Below are 14,501 nucleotides of genomic sequence, written 5' to 3'. Positions count from 1 at the left end.
CTTAGTATGACATTCAAAACTCTCCACAAATATGGCTTCAATCTATCATTTTGACTTTCTCTTTAATAATGACTATTTAGGGAGCCTGGGTTGCTCAGTGGGTTGGGCCGCTGCCTTTGGCTCAGGTCATGATCTCAGGGTCCTGGGATCGAGTCCCGCATCGGGATCTCTGCTTAGCAGGGAGCCTGCTTCCCTTCCTCTCTCTCTGCCTGCCTCTCTGCCTACTTGTGATCTCTCTCTGTCAAATAAATAAATAAAAAATCTTTAAAAAAATGACTATTTAAAGCAATATACCCTAGATTATTCAGTTATTCCAGAACAGTCTTCAATAGACTACTTCTATATTTTTCCTATTACTGTTCCTTCTACATAAGTGATCATTTTCCCACATCTCTCCCTGAAATCGTATCAGTTCTTCATGGTCTGATATTTTACTCAGAATAAACCTTTTCCTTTCTTTTATATGAACTTATATACGTGTTTTTTCCCCTTTCTTAATGAAGTCATTGCATTTTATATCATGTTGCTTATTTGTGCCCATTTTTCCTCAGTTAGACTATAAATCTTCTGGCAGTGAATGTTTGTTACTTATTTTTGCCCCATTGATATAAACTATTACATTAGCAGGAGTTTGATAAACATTTGTTAAGTTAATTTGAAATTAATGTAGTATCCAACTGTGAACTATTTATCCCCAGGAAACATGTCTTTAAAAGGCTTACATGAGTATAAAGGGTGTGGGGAAGCATGACTCAACAACTGGTTCAATCAGTCTGACTATTAAGATTATTGTGGGTCATACTATCAAAAGGAATTAATGAGAGAAAAGTAAACAAAACAAAACAAAAACACCCCCCCAAACCCCACAAAACACAATTTCTGACATTATAATGTAAATGTAAGCTTATAATGTAAAAAAGCAAATATCTAAATGTTTTAGAAATAGCCAGTAATGGGGCACCTGGGTGGCCCAGTTGGTTGAGTGTCCAACTCCTTGTTTCTGCTCAGGTCATGATCTCAGGTTGTGAGATTGAACCCTGTGTCAGGCTCCATGCTCAGTGCAGAGTCTTCTTGGGATTCTTTCCCTCTTCTTCTCCCTCTGCTCTTCCAACCTCCCTCCACAGCATGCACACACACACACACACACACACACATTCTCTCTCAAATAAACACATCTTTTTTTAAAAGAAATAACCAATGATAGTGAACACTTTTGTATTTATGACAAAAATTTTTAAAAAGACTCTATTTTACCTTTATCTGGCCTTTCTCACATGGTTCACTGCACACGGATCTGATGATGTTGTTTTTCTTGGACCATACTTCATCATCATCCATTTTTAATTCTCCATTGTCCCAGCTTCCAACATTGATGTAATCAAAATAATCTTTTCCCATTTCCTTGAAATTCATTATTTCATACCTTAGGAACAAGAATATAATGATAATTTAGCTAATGATATAAGTTTTCAGTGATGAAAAAGCAATAGATTTCATTCCCCCAAAATGTATCTACTGTCATATTAGTGACACTGGAATTTTCCATGATACTAAGCTGAGAATAACAAAAAAGCCTGTTTGCTTCACTTTCTCTTAAGAGACTTTTTTTTTTCTTTTTACCATCAAGCTTATACCTGAAATAGAAGATAATCCCATGTGAGAAGGTGACTTGACCTCAGCAGGATGAAAGACAGTTTTGAAATAACTTCAAGAAGTTTAAACAAGTACTACTGTTAGGCTTCTAAAAAAGGTAGAAAGGTTGTTTTTTTTTTTTTTTTTTTTTTAATCTCCACTCAAATAAAATGACAAAATTTTCCTTTACTAACCAAGTAAGAAATTTGGTAAACATCTAATCTTGTCTTCAGCTTTAGGGAATGTGGATATAATCTGGATAGGGGCTGATCTTACTTTTCATTTTATCAATGGCTAAACTTATTATATAAAAGATACTTTCAGGAATGATGTTTACAGTAAGTTTGAAAGGAATTTATGAGGTTGGAGGATGACAGCAGAGTAGGAGGATCCTAGACTTGTCTTGCCCCTCAAGTACAATTAGATAACTATCAAATCATCTTAAATACCCTAGAAATCAATCTGAAGACTGGCAGAAGAAACTTCATAACTAAATATAAAAGGTAGGAAGCATGGAGACTCAGTTTGGGAGAAAGAGGTTATGGCTGCTGTGGTGGGGAGGCAGCCACTGTTGCAGAGAAGGGTGAGAGACAGACTAACACACAGGGGACTTCATGAGGAAAACAAATCCCCATACCAATTGACTTGGAGGGTAAGAAGGCCTGAATTTCACGAGTTCTTGCAAAGGGTGGGGCTTATAGCCTAACATTCTAAAGGTCCATGGGCTTGGGCCCAGGAGAACCTGGAAGATATTGGGGCTACTCTTGTAGAAGAGGCAGGTAAATAACTTGCAGACATGCAGCATGGAATCAGATAGCTGAAGAGTTCTTGGGGCACAGAGTGGTGAGATTATCTGCTCAGCTTGGAGCATGTCCTAAAAAGCACCATTCACAGGAATGAAGAAAATGGGAAGTGCCATTTCCCTGCACTGCCCTTCAGATTAACACAGAGCTACCTGTAGTAACCAGCCCAACACAGATGACTCATTACCTAACTTTCTTAAGAAACTCTGACCCATGTTTCAGTCAGCCCTTCCCAGTCAGTCTTGCCTAAATCCCAGCATGACAGGCCACTTCCTCAAGAAGACTGGATAAAACCTCAGCTCATACCATATCTCCCAATACAGGAGTTTTTTGATAATTTGATAATTGACTTTTTCTGCTTGACTTATTTAGCTCAGCATAATCTCTTCCAGTCCCATTCATGTTGATGTAAATTTGGGTATTCATCCTTTCTGATGGCTGAGTAATATTCCATTGTATATATGGACCACATCTTTATTCATTCGTCTGTTGAAGGGTATCTTGGTTCTTTCCACAGTTTGGTGACTGTGGCCATTGCTGCTATGAACATTGGGGTACAGATGGCCCTTCTTTTCACTACATCTGTATCTTTGTGGTAAATATCCAGTAGTGCAATTGCTGGGTCATAGGGTATCTCTATTTTTAATTTTTTTGAGGAATTTCCACACTGTTTTCCAAAGGGCTACCAACTTGCATTTCCACCACCAGTGTAAGAGAGTTCCCCTTTCTTTACATTAAAGGGGAGTGTGTAAGTGGAAAACACAGCTAGCAGTGAAAGTATAATGGAAACACAAAAGCAGTAAAAATTAATATTCCCATAAAAATCAGTCAAGGAACTCACAAAATAAAAGGATGTAAAATATAATAACATATATCTATCTAAAAATGGATTCAATCTTAAATGGACCATTGACTTGATATAGACTATTATATGCAGAAGAGGATATATACAAACCTAATGGTGACCATATGTCAAAAACCACTAATAAATATGCAAAGAATAAAAGGAAAGAAATCCAAATATATCTCTAAAGAAAATCAGCAAAACATAAAAGAAAGAAAAGAAAAAGGAAAATTTTCAGAAACAACCACAAAACAAATAATAAAATAACAGTAAGTCCATATCTATCAATAACTACTTTCAATGTAAATGGAGTAAATGCTCAAATCAAAAGACATAAGGTGACAGAATGGATAAAAAACAAGACCCATCTATATTCTGCCTACAAGGGATTCCTTTTAGAGCTAAAGACACCTGAACATTGAAAGTGAGGGGATGGAGAAAAATTTATTATGCAAATTGATGTCAAAGGAAAGCTGGAATAGCCAATACTTATCTCTGACAAAATGGACTTTAAAACACAGACTGAAAAAAGGACAAAGAAGGGGACATATAATAATAAATGTACATCCAACATAGGAGCACCCAAATACATAAAATAGTTAATAACAAATATAAAGGAACTAATCTATAATAATACAATAATAGTAGGGGACTTTAACACCACATTTGCATCAGTGGACAGATCATCTAAACAGAAAATCAACAAGGAAACAATAGTTTTATATGATACACTGGAACAGATGGATTTAACAGATGTATTCAGAACCTTCCATCCTAAAACAGAAGAATACAAATTCTTTTTAAGTGCACCAGGAACATTCTCCAGAATAGATCACATATTAGCCCACAAAACAAACCTCAACAAATTCAAGAAAATCAGTCATACCATGCATCTTTTCTGACCACAACACTATGAAACCAGAAGATAATTACAACAAAAAGCCTGGAAAGACTATAAATACATAGAGGTTAAATAAGATGCTACTAGAAAATGAACGGTTCATTTTCAGGACATAAGAGAAAGGATAAAAAAAATATGAAAACAAATGAAAATGAAAACACAATAGTCTAAATCCTTTGGGATGCAGTAGAAGCAGTTCTAAGAGGGAATAGCCATATAGGCCTCCCTCAACAAGCCAGGAAAGCCTCAAATAAACATCCTTACACTGAAAGGAACTAGAAAAAGAACAAACAAAACCTAAAACCAGCAGAAGAAAGGAAATAATAAAGATTAGAGCATAAATAAATGATATGGAAACTAAAAAAAACCAAAAAACAAAAAACAACCACAAAAAAGAAATCAACAACAACAACAACAACAAAGAACAAATCAATGAAAGCAGGACCTGGTTTTTTGAAAACAATCAGTAAAATTGATAAACCTCTACCCGAATTTATCAAGGAAAAAAAGAGAAAGGATTCAAATAAATAAATTCATAAGTGAGAGAGGAGAAATAAAAACCAACACACAAAAATGTAAATAATTTTAAGGGCATATTAAGAAAACGATATGCTAATAAAATGGACAACCTAGAAGAAATGGGTAAATTTCTAGAAACATATAAGCTACCAAAACTGAAGCAGGAAGAAATACAAAATTTGAACAGATCAATAACCAACAGATAAAGTCAATTAGAAATCCCAAAAAGTCCCAACAAAGAAAAGCAGGACCAGATGGCTTCTTTGACAAATTCTACCAAAATTCTACCAAATTCTACCAAATTCTTCAAAAAGACTTAATACCTATTTTTCTCAAACTATTCCAAATTCTACCAAATTCTTCAAGAAGACTTAATACCTATTCTTCTCAAACTATTCCAAAAAAACAGAATAGGAAGGAAAACTTCCAAACTCATTCTATGAGGCTAGCATTACTCTAATACCAAAACCAGATAAAGAAACCACTAAAAAAGAGAAGTACAGGGGCGCCTGGGTGGCTCAGTGGGTTAAGCCGCTGCCTTCGGCTCAGGTCATGATCTCAGAGTCCTGGGATCGAGTCCCGCATCGGGCTCTCTGCTCAGCAGGGAGCCTGCTTCCCTCTCTCTCTCTCTGCCTGCCTCTCTGTCTACTTGTGATTTCTCTCTGTCAAATAAATAAATAAAATCTTAAAAAAAAAAAAAAGAGAAGTACAGGTCAATATCCCTGATGCACATAGATGTAAAAATTCTCAAGAAAATACTAGAAAACCAGATTCAACAATATATTAAAAAAAATCATTCACCATGATCAAATGGGATAATTCTGGATTGCATAATTGGTTCAATATTCCCAAATAAACCAATGTGATATATCACATCAGTAAGAGAAAGGCTAAAAACCATATAATCATTTCAATAGATGCTGAAAAGGCTTTTGTCAAAGTACAACTTCCATTTATGATAAAAACCCTCAGCAAAGTAGCTTTAGAGGGAACATACCACAACATGATAAAGACAATATATGAAAAATCAATAGCTAACATCATCCTTAATGGGGAAAAACTGAGAATTTTCCCCCTAAGATTAGGAATAAGACAAGGATATCCATAGTTTAAAAAGAATTTTATTTGGGTTACCTTGATGGCTTAGTTAGTTGAGCATCTGACTCTTGGTTTCAGCTCAGGTCATGATCTGGCAGCAGGATGGAGGCCTGCAATCAGCTCTGAGTACAGGCAAGTCTCGTGGAGGTTCTCTCCCACCCCCATCTCCCTCACCTGACCCCTCCCTTCCACACATGCTAGCGTGCTCTTTAAATAATAAATAAGTACATAAATAAATAAGATCTTTATCTAAAAATTAAAAAAATTTTTTTCTAACCAATCTCTTATACCCAACATGGAACTCAAACTCATGGTCCCAAGATTAAGAGCCACATGTTTTACCAACTGAGCCAACCAAGCACCCCATATGACTTTTGCTCAGCATAATACTGGAAGTCCTAGCTACAGCAATCAGACAACAAAATAAAACAACAACAAGGCATCCAAATTGGTGAGACGGAAGTAAAACTTTTACTATTTGCAAATGACATCATACTACATAAAGAAAACCCAAAACATTCCACCAAGAAACAGCTAGAACTGATAAGCAAATTCAGTAGAGTCATAGGATGCAAAATCAATGTACAGAAATCTGCTACATATCTATATGCCAATAAGGAAGCAGCAGAAAGAGAAATTAAGAAAACAATCCCATTTACAATGGCACCAACATAATAAGATACCTAGGAATAAACCTAACAAAGAATTTAAAGACCTATACTCTGAAAAGTATAAAACAATTTCTGATGACAGAAATTGAAGAGGACACAAAGAAATGGAAAAACGGAAATGGAAAAACATTTCCAACTCATGGGTTGGAAGAACAAATACGTTTAAAATGTCTATACTACTGAAAGCAATGTATACATTTAATGCAATCCCTATCAAAATACTAATAGCATTTTCCACATAGCTAGAACAAACGATGCTAAAATTTATATGAACCACAAAAGACCCCAAACAGCCAAAGCAACCTTGGAAAAGCAAAGCAAAGTTGGATGTATCAAAATTTTGGACTTTAAGTTATATGAAAAAGCTGTATTGACCAAGACAGTATGGTAGTATCATAAAAATAGACACAGAGATCAACATAATAGAATAGAAAACCCAGAAATAAATCCACAACTATATGGTCAATTAATCTTCATAAAACCAGGAAAGAATATCCAATGGAGAAAAGACGTTCTCTTCAGCAAGTAGTGCTGGGAAAACCGGACAGCAATATGCAAAAGAATGAAACAACCACTTTCTTTTACCATTCAAAAAAATAAACTCAAAGTGGATTAAAGACCTAACCATGAGACCCGAAACCATAAAAATCCTTGAAGAGGGGACAGGCAGTAATTTCTCTGACATCAGCCATAGCAACATTCTTCTACATACATCTCCTGAGGCAAGGGAAACAAAAGCAAAAGCAAACTGTTGGGACTTCATCAAAATGAAAATCTTCTGCACAGTGAAGGAAACAATCAACAAAACCAAAAGGCAACCTTTGGAATAGGAGAAGATATCTGCAAGTGACCTATCTTATGAAGGACTGGCATCTAAAATATATAAAGAACTTATAAAAGTCAACACCCAGTAAACAAATGCTCCAATGAAAAAGTGGCAAAAGACATGAAAAGACATTTCTCCAAAGAAGACATTTAGACAGCTAACAGACACACGGAAAGATGTTCATCATCACTTACCATCAGGGAAATGCAAATCAAAACTACAATGCAATATCACGTCACACCTGTCAGAGTGGCTAAAATCAACAACGCAAAAAACAACAGGTGTTGGCAAAGGTGTGGAGAAAGGGGAGCTCTTATGCACTATTGGTGGGAATGTGAACTGCTGCAGCCACACTGGAAAACAGTATGGTGGCTCCTCGAAAGGTAAAAACAGAAGCGTCCTAAGATGCAGCAATCACACTACTGAGTATTTATCCAAAGGAAAAAAAAAAAACAAAAACACTAATTCAAAGGGCTACACGCACCCTTATGTCTGTAGCAGCATTATTTACAATAATGGATATTGCAGATATAGAAGCAGCCCAAATGTCTATTGATTATATTGATTGGTAAATGGATAAAGTTTAATGTTTAATGTTTAATGTGTGTTTAATTAAACATTAATGTTTAATGTGTGTGTGTATGTATGTATATATATGTATATGTCATGTATATATATATATACACATATACATATGTGTATATATACATATACATGACATATACACATACTGGAATATTATTCAACCATGAAAAAAGAATAAAATCTGGCCATTTACAATGACATAGATGGAGATAGAGAGTATAATGCTAAGTGAAGTAAATCAGTCAGTGAAAGACAAATACCACATGATTTCACTCAAATGTGGAATTTGAGAAATAAAACAACTAGCAAAGGGAGAAAAGGGAGATAGGGAGATATAAATCAAGAAATAGTTATAGAGAACAAACTGATGGTTACCAGAGGAGACATGGGTTGGGGGTGGGTGATTTAGGTGATGGGGATTAAGGAGTGCACCTGTTGTGATGAGCACTGGATGATGTATGGAATTTTTGTTACTATACTGTACACCTGAAACTAATATAACACTGTATGTTAATTAGCTGGAATAAAATAAAATAAGTCTGAAAATAGTTTCTAAAGCCCTCATGCAATGTAAAAATACTGGAAGATACTAATACCTTGTGAGTTCTCAGCCTTTATTAGCTATTGTTCTCATTTTGAGTATGGGGATAGAGATGTAAAGAGGAAAAATTAATGCTCTTATTTGTAAGATATTTCTTGTGTGCAAGAACATTTCCAGAGAAGCATTTTTGAGATAATTTCCAGGACAGTGGATCGGCAATACCATCACTATCAGCTCCTGTAGACATAAATATGGGTATGTCTTAGGTACACAATGTCTTCATGTGGAAATCTATGCTTTTACCTCCTAGGATTTATAGGATTGACAGATGGGCTTTGCTAAAAGCCCCCTCCGTCTTTCCATGCTCAGCATAGTTGGCTATCTGGAAATTGACACGGATGGAAAACTTTCTAGCTTTTGGGTTCCAGTGACTAGATTACCATATTCAGACCAATGCTCAGTAAGGAAATGTTAAGAAAAAAATCTGACGTAATCTTTCTGGATCTACACTATAAAATGATACCATTCTGTTTTTACTCCCAATCACAATATTTTACAGTAGTGTCTTTTTCAGAACGTTAATTCATTCTTAAATTGTGTTAGCTCTTCAGTAGCTTAAGGATCATCCTAAAATGTTTTATTTGCAGTAAGTAACAATTTTGAGTAGTTCTCTCAAGTTCACTTCTAAACCCAAAATACAGTCTACAGGATACATAACGGAGTCCGAAACCTTCCCACTTTATCACACTTTCCAATGGCTACTATGCATACAATGAGTTGAGATATTAAAAAATGGAACACTAAGGCTAAAAAAGAAACTTATATATATGTCACTGACTACTTCAAATATATGGGCTCCTGAGACTTTCAAAAGTACTCTGTGTGAGCCAATAAAGACTCTGTGAGCAAATAAAAGCTTTGAACATTCTAGGCTGGGAAAAAGAAAGAATTATTGGTGTCCGCAAGCTTCTTTCTTTGCTGCCGCTGATTTGAAGGGCTGTGCGAGTTTTACTGTTCACGTCCAAGAAGCCCTCATGCCACTCCTACCTATCTTTAACTCTCGCAAGGCCTATTCATACTCTGAATTTTACAGATAATGGAACTGAAGCTTGGTGAGGTCATTGAATGGTACCATATTGTGGAGTGTGCAAGTGACAGAGCGAAGAGAAACTCCACCTTTAGACTTCCAGTCCAATGTCTTCTCCATTAGACTGCTCTATATCTATCTGACAAAGTGAGGAATCAACTTTCATTGCTCCTTGATTGCAGAACTCTGTTTTATGTAGGAGAAATGGTAAAATGTGGAGAGATCTAATTTTTGCAAAATAAATATGAAAACTGTATAGAGTGGAAAATGTTATATTTGACAGGAAGGGATTTCAAGAAAAGTTAAACCTTAATTTTGGTTCAAACCTGTCAACCTGTTTTAACTGTGTAAGAAGTAATGAATCCTCCTCAGGGAATTAGCCTTTAGATCTCTGGTAATTATCTCTTGTCTACAAGAGAAATACAGAGATGGTATCACTAGTCGTTCTGTCAGTGAAATTATAATACTGCTGTAAAAATCTCTGGCCACTCTACATTAGAAAAAGAAACAGGTAAAAACAATTCCCCATTAAAAGATTTCTCCCTTGTCAATTGGTATGAATTCATTCAATTTTCAGAGATGGGATATAGATTTTATTCTCCATCATAGGAGAGAGAAACTGAGTGTTGAAAAATACTCTTAGATTTTAAGTAAAAATTAAAACACATAATGGCTCCCTGTAGTTGTATCCCGTTATTTTTTCTCACTGTCTTGCTCTCTTGCTCTCTTTCACTGAGCCTCCTTGTTTTCTGCATCTTTCTGCTCTTGAAACTTTCTTCTCAACACTGTGAGATATGTGTGACCTGTCTTTGTAATATCTCTGCTTTCTTTCTCCTTTCTCTTTGCCTCTCCTTGTATCTCTCCCTTAACTGGCCACAGTTCATAGTCAAAATATACTGAAATTTTTAAAAAATGAATTTTATATAGCATTCAAAACCAAAATAAAATAGATAAAATCTGTTTTAACACAAAAGAAAAATAAAAAGCTCCTATTAAAGCACTAAATGGAAACTAGAGGCAGGCAGGTTTCAGTTTAGCAGAACTAAAGAACTTTCTAAGTGGTTAAACTCTCTGAAAATTAGAATAGGCTTCCTTCCTCAGAAGATAGTGAGTTTTTGTTTTGTTTTGTTTTATTTTTATCCCAGGGGGCTGAAGCAAGATTGTCAGGGGAATGACAACCTCATGAGGGGGAAGGGGCTATGCAGAAATTTAGATTTATATAGCTCTTAAAATCCTCTCAGTCTATAATTCTAATGCTTAGGAGTGTGTGTGTGTGTGTGTGTTTTAAAGTTTGATTCTTAAATGTGTGATAAATTGTCTGTTGGTCATGAAAATAGACACTTCAAACACCAGTCCACACAACAAAACAACTATAAAGATCTGTGTCTTTGGGGTTGGATTATTGGAGATTAAAGAGAAAGCACAAGGTGGCTTTGACCAAGTCCTTTAATGGTAACTAATAATGAAATCCTTTTCCAGGATACACATAGAACCATTTCATGTGTAACAAAGAAAATGGTAAAAAAAAAAAAAAAAAGAAAAGAAAATTAAGTTACATCCTCCTTATTTGAATTTAATGATTGTGCCTGGGAATTGCTACTGTCCTTGTTCTGTTATTAACTGACTACATGAGAGTGGGTGCAATTCTTCCTTTCTCTGAGACTCCAGTTTTGTCCCAAGGAAAGTTAAGAAATTAAAAAAAAAAGTAATCTCTGTGATCCTTCTGTGGGCAGAACCACACATTAAGAACCGTCGTGCAAACCAGCTCAGTATCTTCAAATTTCTGGAGTTCTAGCCTTACATTCTACTTGTCACATCTGCTCTGTCCACCCATTCCTCTTTTCTTGCCTCTTGGATTAACCAATTCTTTAAAAGTATTCTATTGGCTTTTTATTTATTTCTCTTGTTAAGGGATTAAACATACATTCTTTATCTTCTTCTACTTCAAGTTAATGTTTTGTCACTTAATGTAAATTATACAAAACTTGCCATTGTAGAATTTTAGACTCCCTTTCTTTATGCCGTGTTGCCAAATAGTTTACATGCCCATATTTATTAATCCCACAACATAAAGTTAAAATTCTTGCTTTAAATTGTTAGTTGTACTTAGTCTGATGTTGCCCTGCCCAGTTATGGTCAGTCCTAGGCAGTGGACTCTCTCTAAGAGGGTCAGAAATCTTTTGCTGTGAAGGGACAGTCAATATTTTGAGGCTTTGTGAGATGGTCTCATTTGAAACTCCTCAACACTTCCCCTGTAATGTGAAAGCAGCCAGAGACAGGCTCTAAATAAGTGGGTGTGACTGTGCTCCAATAAAACCTGATTTATGAAAACAGATAGCAGGCTCCATTTGGCCTGCAGACCACAGTTGGTTGACCTGTGGTCTATACCATTGGTGGTAAATAGTTAAGGTCCATATTTCTTATCTGTAATTCTGAAATCCTTAGAGCTCTGAAGATTATATTTTTATGCCTCACTTGGCAGCAAAACATGACCCAATCTGAACTTTTCTGGTGGGAGTACTTGACCCGCCCTGTAATGAGGCTCTGCATTGCCTATTTATCATACTTGGGGTGACTATTGGTATGTTTTACTACAGAGATGTTAATAAGTTGATTAAAGAGTGCTGTTCCACAGCATGCTGGTGGCATTAGAGGACTGTGTTTCCTTTTCTAAACGGAAAAACGCTCAATTCTGAAACACACCTGACCCCAAGGGTTTCCCTAAAGAATGATGGTGGTCTGATTCCATGTGAGGTTTAAGGACAGTGGTAAAAAGGAACTCTGTCTAACAATCTGTGAGAGCAAGTTTCTCCTCTGTTTAAGACCTTCCTCCTGTGCCTCTGGCATTTTAGGGGACTCCCTAGTCACCCCAGGAATCTCTGGTTCATTGCCCAGTTTGGAATGTCTTTGGCCCAGCAGAATGGTAAATTTTACTCCACAGAAATAACAATAGAATGTCTACTAATATATTTCTCAAAAGATAGTGGCTTTTTAGTTTTGGTCTGGTCGATTAATTGGCAGGCTGGTGTATAAGGTTTGTGAAGTCCCGGAGACTGAATTAGAAGCTTGGGTTGTCATGTACCAGACTGTATCTTTGAGGAAGTCACTTAATCTTTGTAAGCCTCAGTTTGTGAGGCTTCAGCTGGAAAAGAGAATGGTAACATTACCTCATAGGATTAAAAGGTAGAGGACTTAGCTAAGTGTTTGGCTCAGAACACATGTTCAATAAATATTAGTTTAGTTATTTTGTAAATAGAACTGGATTAATTGTAAGAATAAAAAGGGGCAAACCACCTTCCAGAGTCTGGTTCATGTCCTCAGAGGCCAATTAAGATTATTTATTAATGGGTTACTGTACCACCCAGCCTTTGAAATATGTGTAAATTCTCTGAACAGTTGTGAATTCTTAGAAATTGTTTGCAAAATTTTATGCCTATTGTCCTTTAGAGAATATCTATAAATTTCATCTGAGTCTTACAGAGCTTCATGTTCTAAAAAAGGTTAAGAACCAAAGTCCTAAGTGTACCCCATTACAGCATATTTGGAGGATTATGAGTGAGACAGTGATGTTCTGTCTGATCCATTAAGGTTTCCCATTGTAATAGAGGTGAGACATTTCTTCACTATCTGGTTTTACGGAACTGGCTTGGGTGCATGACATGAAAACTCTTTGAATATTTGGAGCTGTAGTCATCAAAGTTTATGATCAAGTCCCAAGCTGATGTCAGTTCCTTAGGTATGCTCACAGGAATAATAAATCCATGTGTACATATAAGGGACTAGGCCTTGACTTGAGCCTACAGACTGAGCTCTTTGGTTGACCTGCCCTATGAAGCTTTATGACAAATGTGAAATTTTCTGTGGCTCTGATGAAATTCTTGTATTCCCTGTTCCCCATGGGTATACTAAACAGCCAAAAAGAAGAAAACTATATATGAAAAGTCAGCTTATCTTGGCAGAGAACCTGCTTGGAGCAATATTCTTCAAGTCTCTAGAAGAGAGAAAATATATAGATTTCCTCTTGGCTGCATGACTTGGAACTTGCTGTCACTTAGCAGTTCAGCTTGTAACATGGTAACAGCTGCCCCAGGGACCAGCTCCAGCTCACCTCAGTAGTATGGAAACCAGCTAGAACCAAGGTGGCTGGTACGCGGGTGGGCACGTGGGGTGTGAGTCATGGAGGGAGTCGCGAAACCTTCTCTTGGCAGGGTCTGCTGCAAACAGAGTGTAAAGATACCCTCTCCAAGCATACATGTCAAGCATAAACTGTTGCTGGAAGGATACTTGTGATTTTTATAGTGGGAGACCACAGGACCCTGATTGTGCCGACGTAAGGCAGCGTGAAGAGCCAGCCCTGCTACAGCTCAGAATATCATTTCAGTGACAATATCTGTCATGGATTAAAAGTCTCATGTGTAGAGTCACTTAAAAATTTAGAATATGAGATAGATGTGAATTCTGGTAAGTTCTAGTTACCTAATGACTTCCCTGGAGGCTGATCTGTAATAATGAGTAAGTTCATATTTCTCAGGTTCCTCTATAAATAACGAAAGGTGAAATTTCAGAGTAAAAGGCAATTTAGTTCTCGAGAAAGGAGAAAGTCCTCTAGCTAAAAGATAATAAAATAAAATGACTTATAACTTACTATAGGTATGGCAAACAACGTAATAGCACCTCAGCCAGGTTTCTGAATTACCAGGAATGGAATTTTTCTGTTTCAGAATAGATCTATGGCCCATGAAGAGATCAGAGTACAGGGAATAACATGGAAAGCATGTACAGAGAAATCACAGAGCTGATTTTTGAGTTTCTACCATAATGTGAGGTTCCTGTCTCTAAGGGTGGGTCTCTGAAATGGGATGATTCCAAGAGCCTGTTTCGGAAGTCAGCATCAATATGTATACCTGACCACAGAAAATGGGTCTCCCCTTCTCAATCTTTAATCCTTTTGTGATGTCGGAGTTGGCCAAAGATGACCAGTAAGACTAGATAAC

At 36.4% G+C, this 14,501-nt stretch overlaps 1 protein-coding gene across 3 annotated transcripts in view; it reads right to left on the bottom strand.

The window, feature by feature from the left end:
- The window catches only part of GRM5 (glutamate metabotropic receptor 5), a 543,151-nt gene that overhangs the window by 87,273 nt on the left and 441,377 nt on the right, over nucleotides 1–14,501 (bottom strand). For all 3 annotated transcript variants that reach the window (XM_044258344.1, XM_044258343.1, XM_044258346.1), the window contains exon 6: nucleotides 1,255–1,423. In XM_044258344.1, the coding sequence (XP_044114279.1) occupies nucleotides 1,255–1,423 (169 nt within the window). The remainder of the gene's footprint in view (nucleotides 1–1,254; nucleotides 1,424–14,501) is intronic.

This window comes from Neovison vison, chromosome 7 (assembly GCF_020171115.1).
Source record: "Neovison vison isolate M4711 chromosome 7, ASM_NN_V1, whole genome shotgun sequence".
Classification (NCBI taxonomy): domain Eukaryota; kingdom Metazoa; phylum Chordata; class Mammalia; order Carnivora; family Mustelidae; genus Neogale; species Neogale vison.
This window is presented reverse-complemented; position numbering and strand designations above follow the sequence as displayed.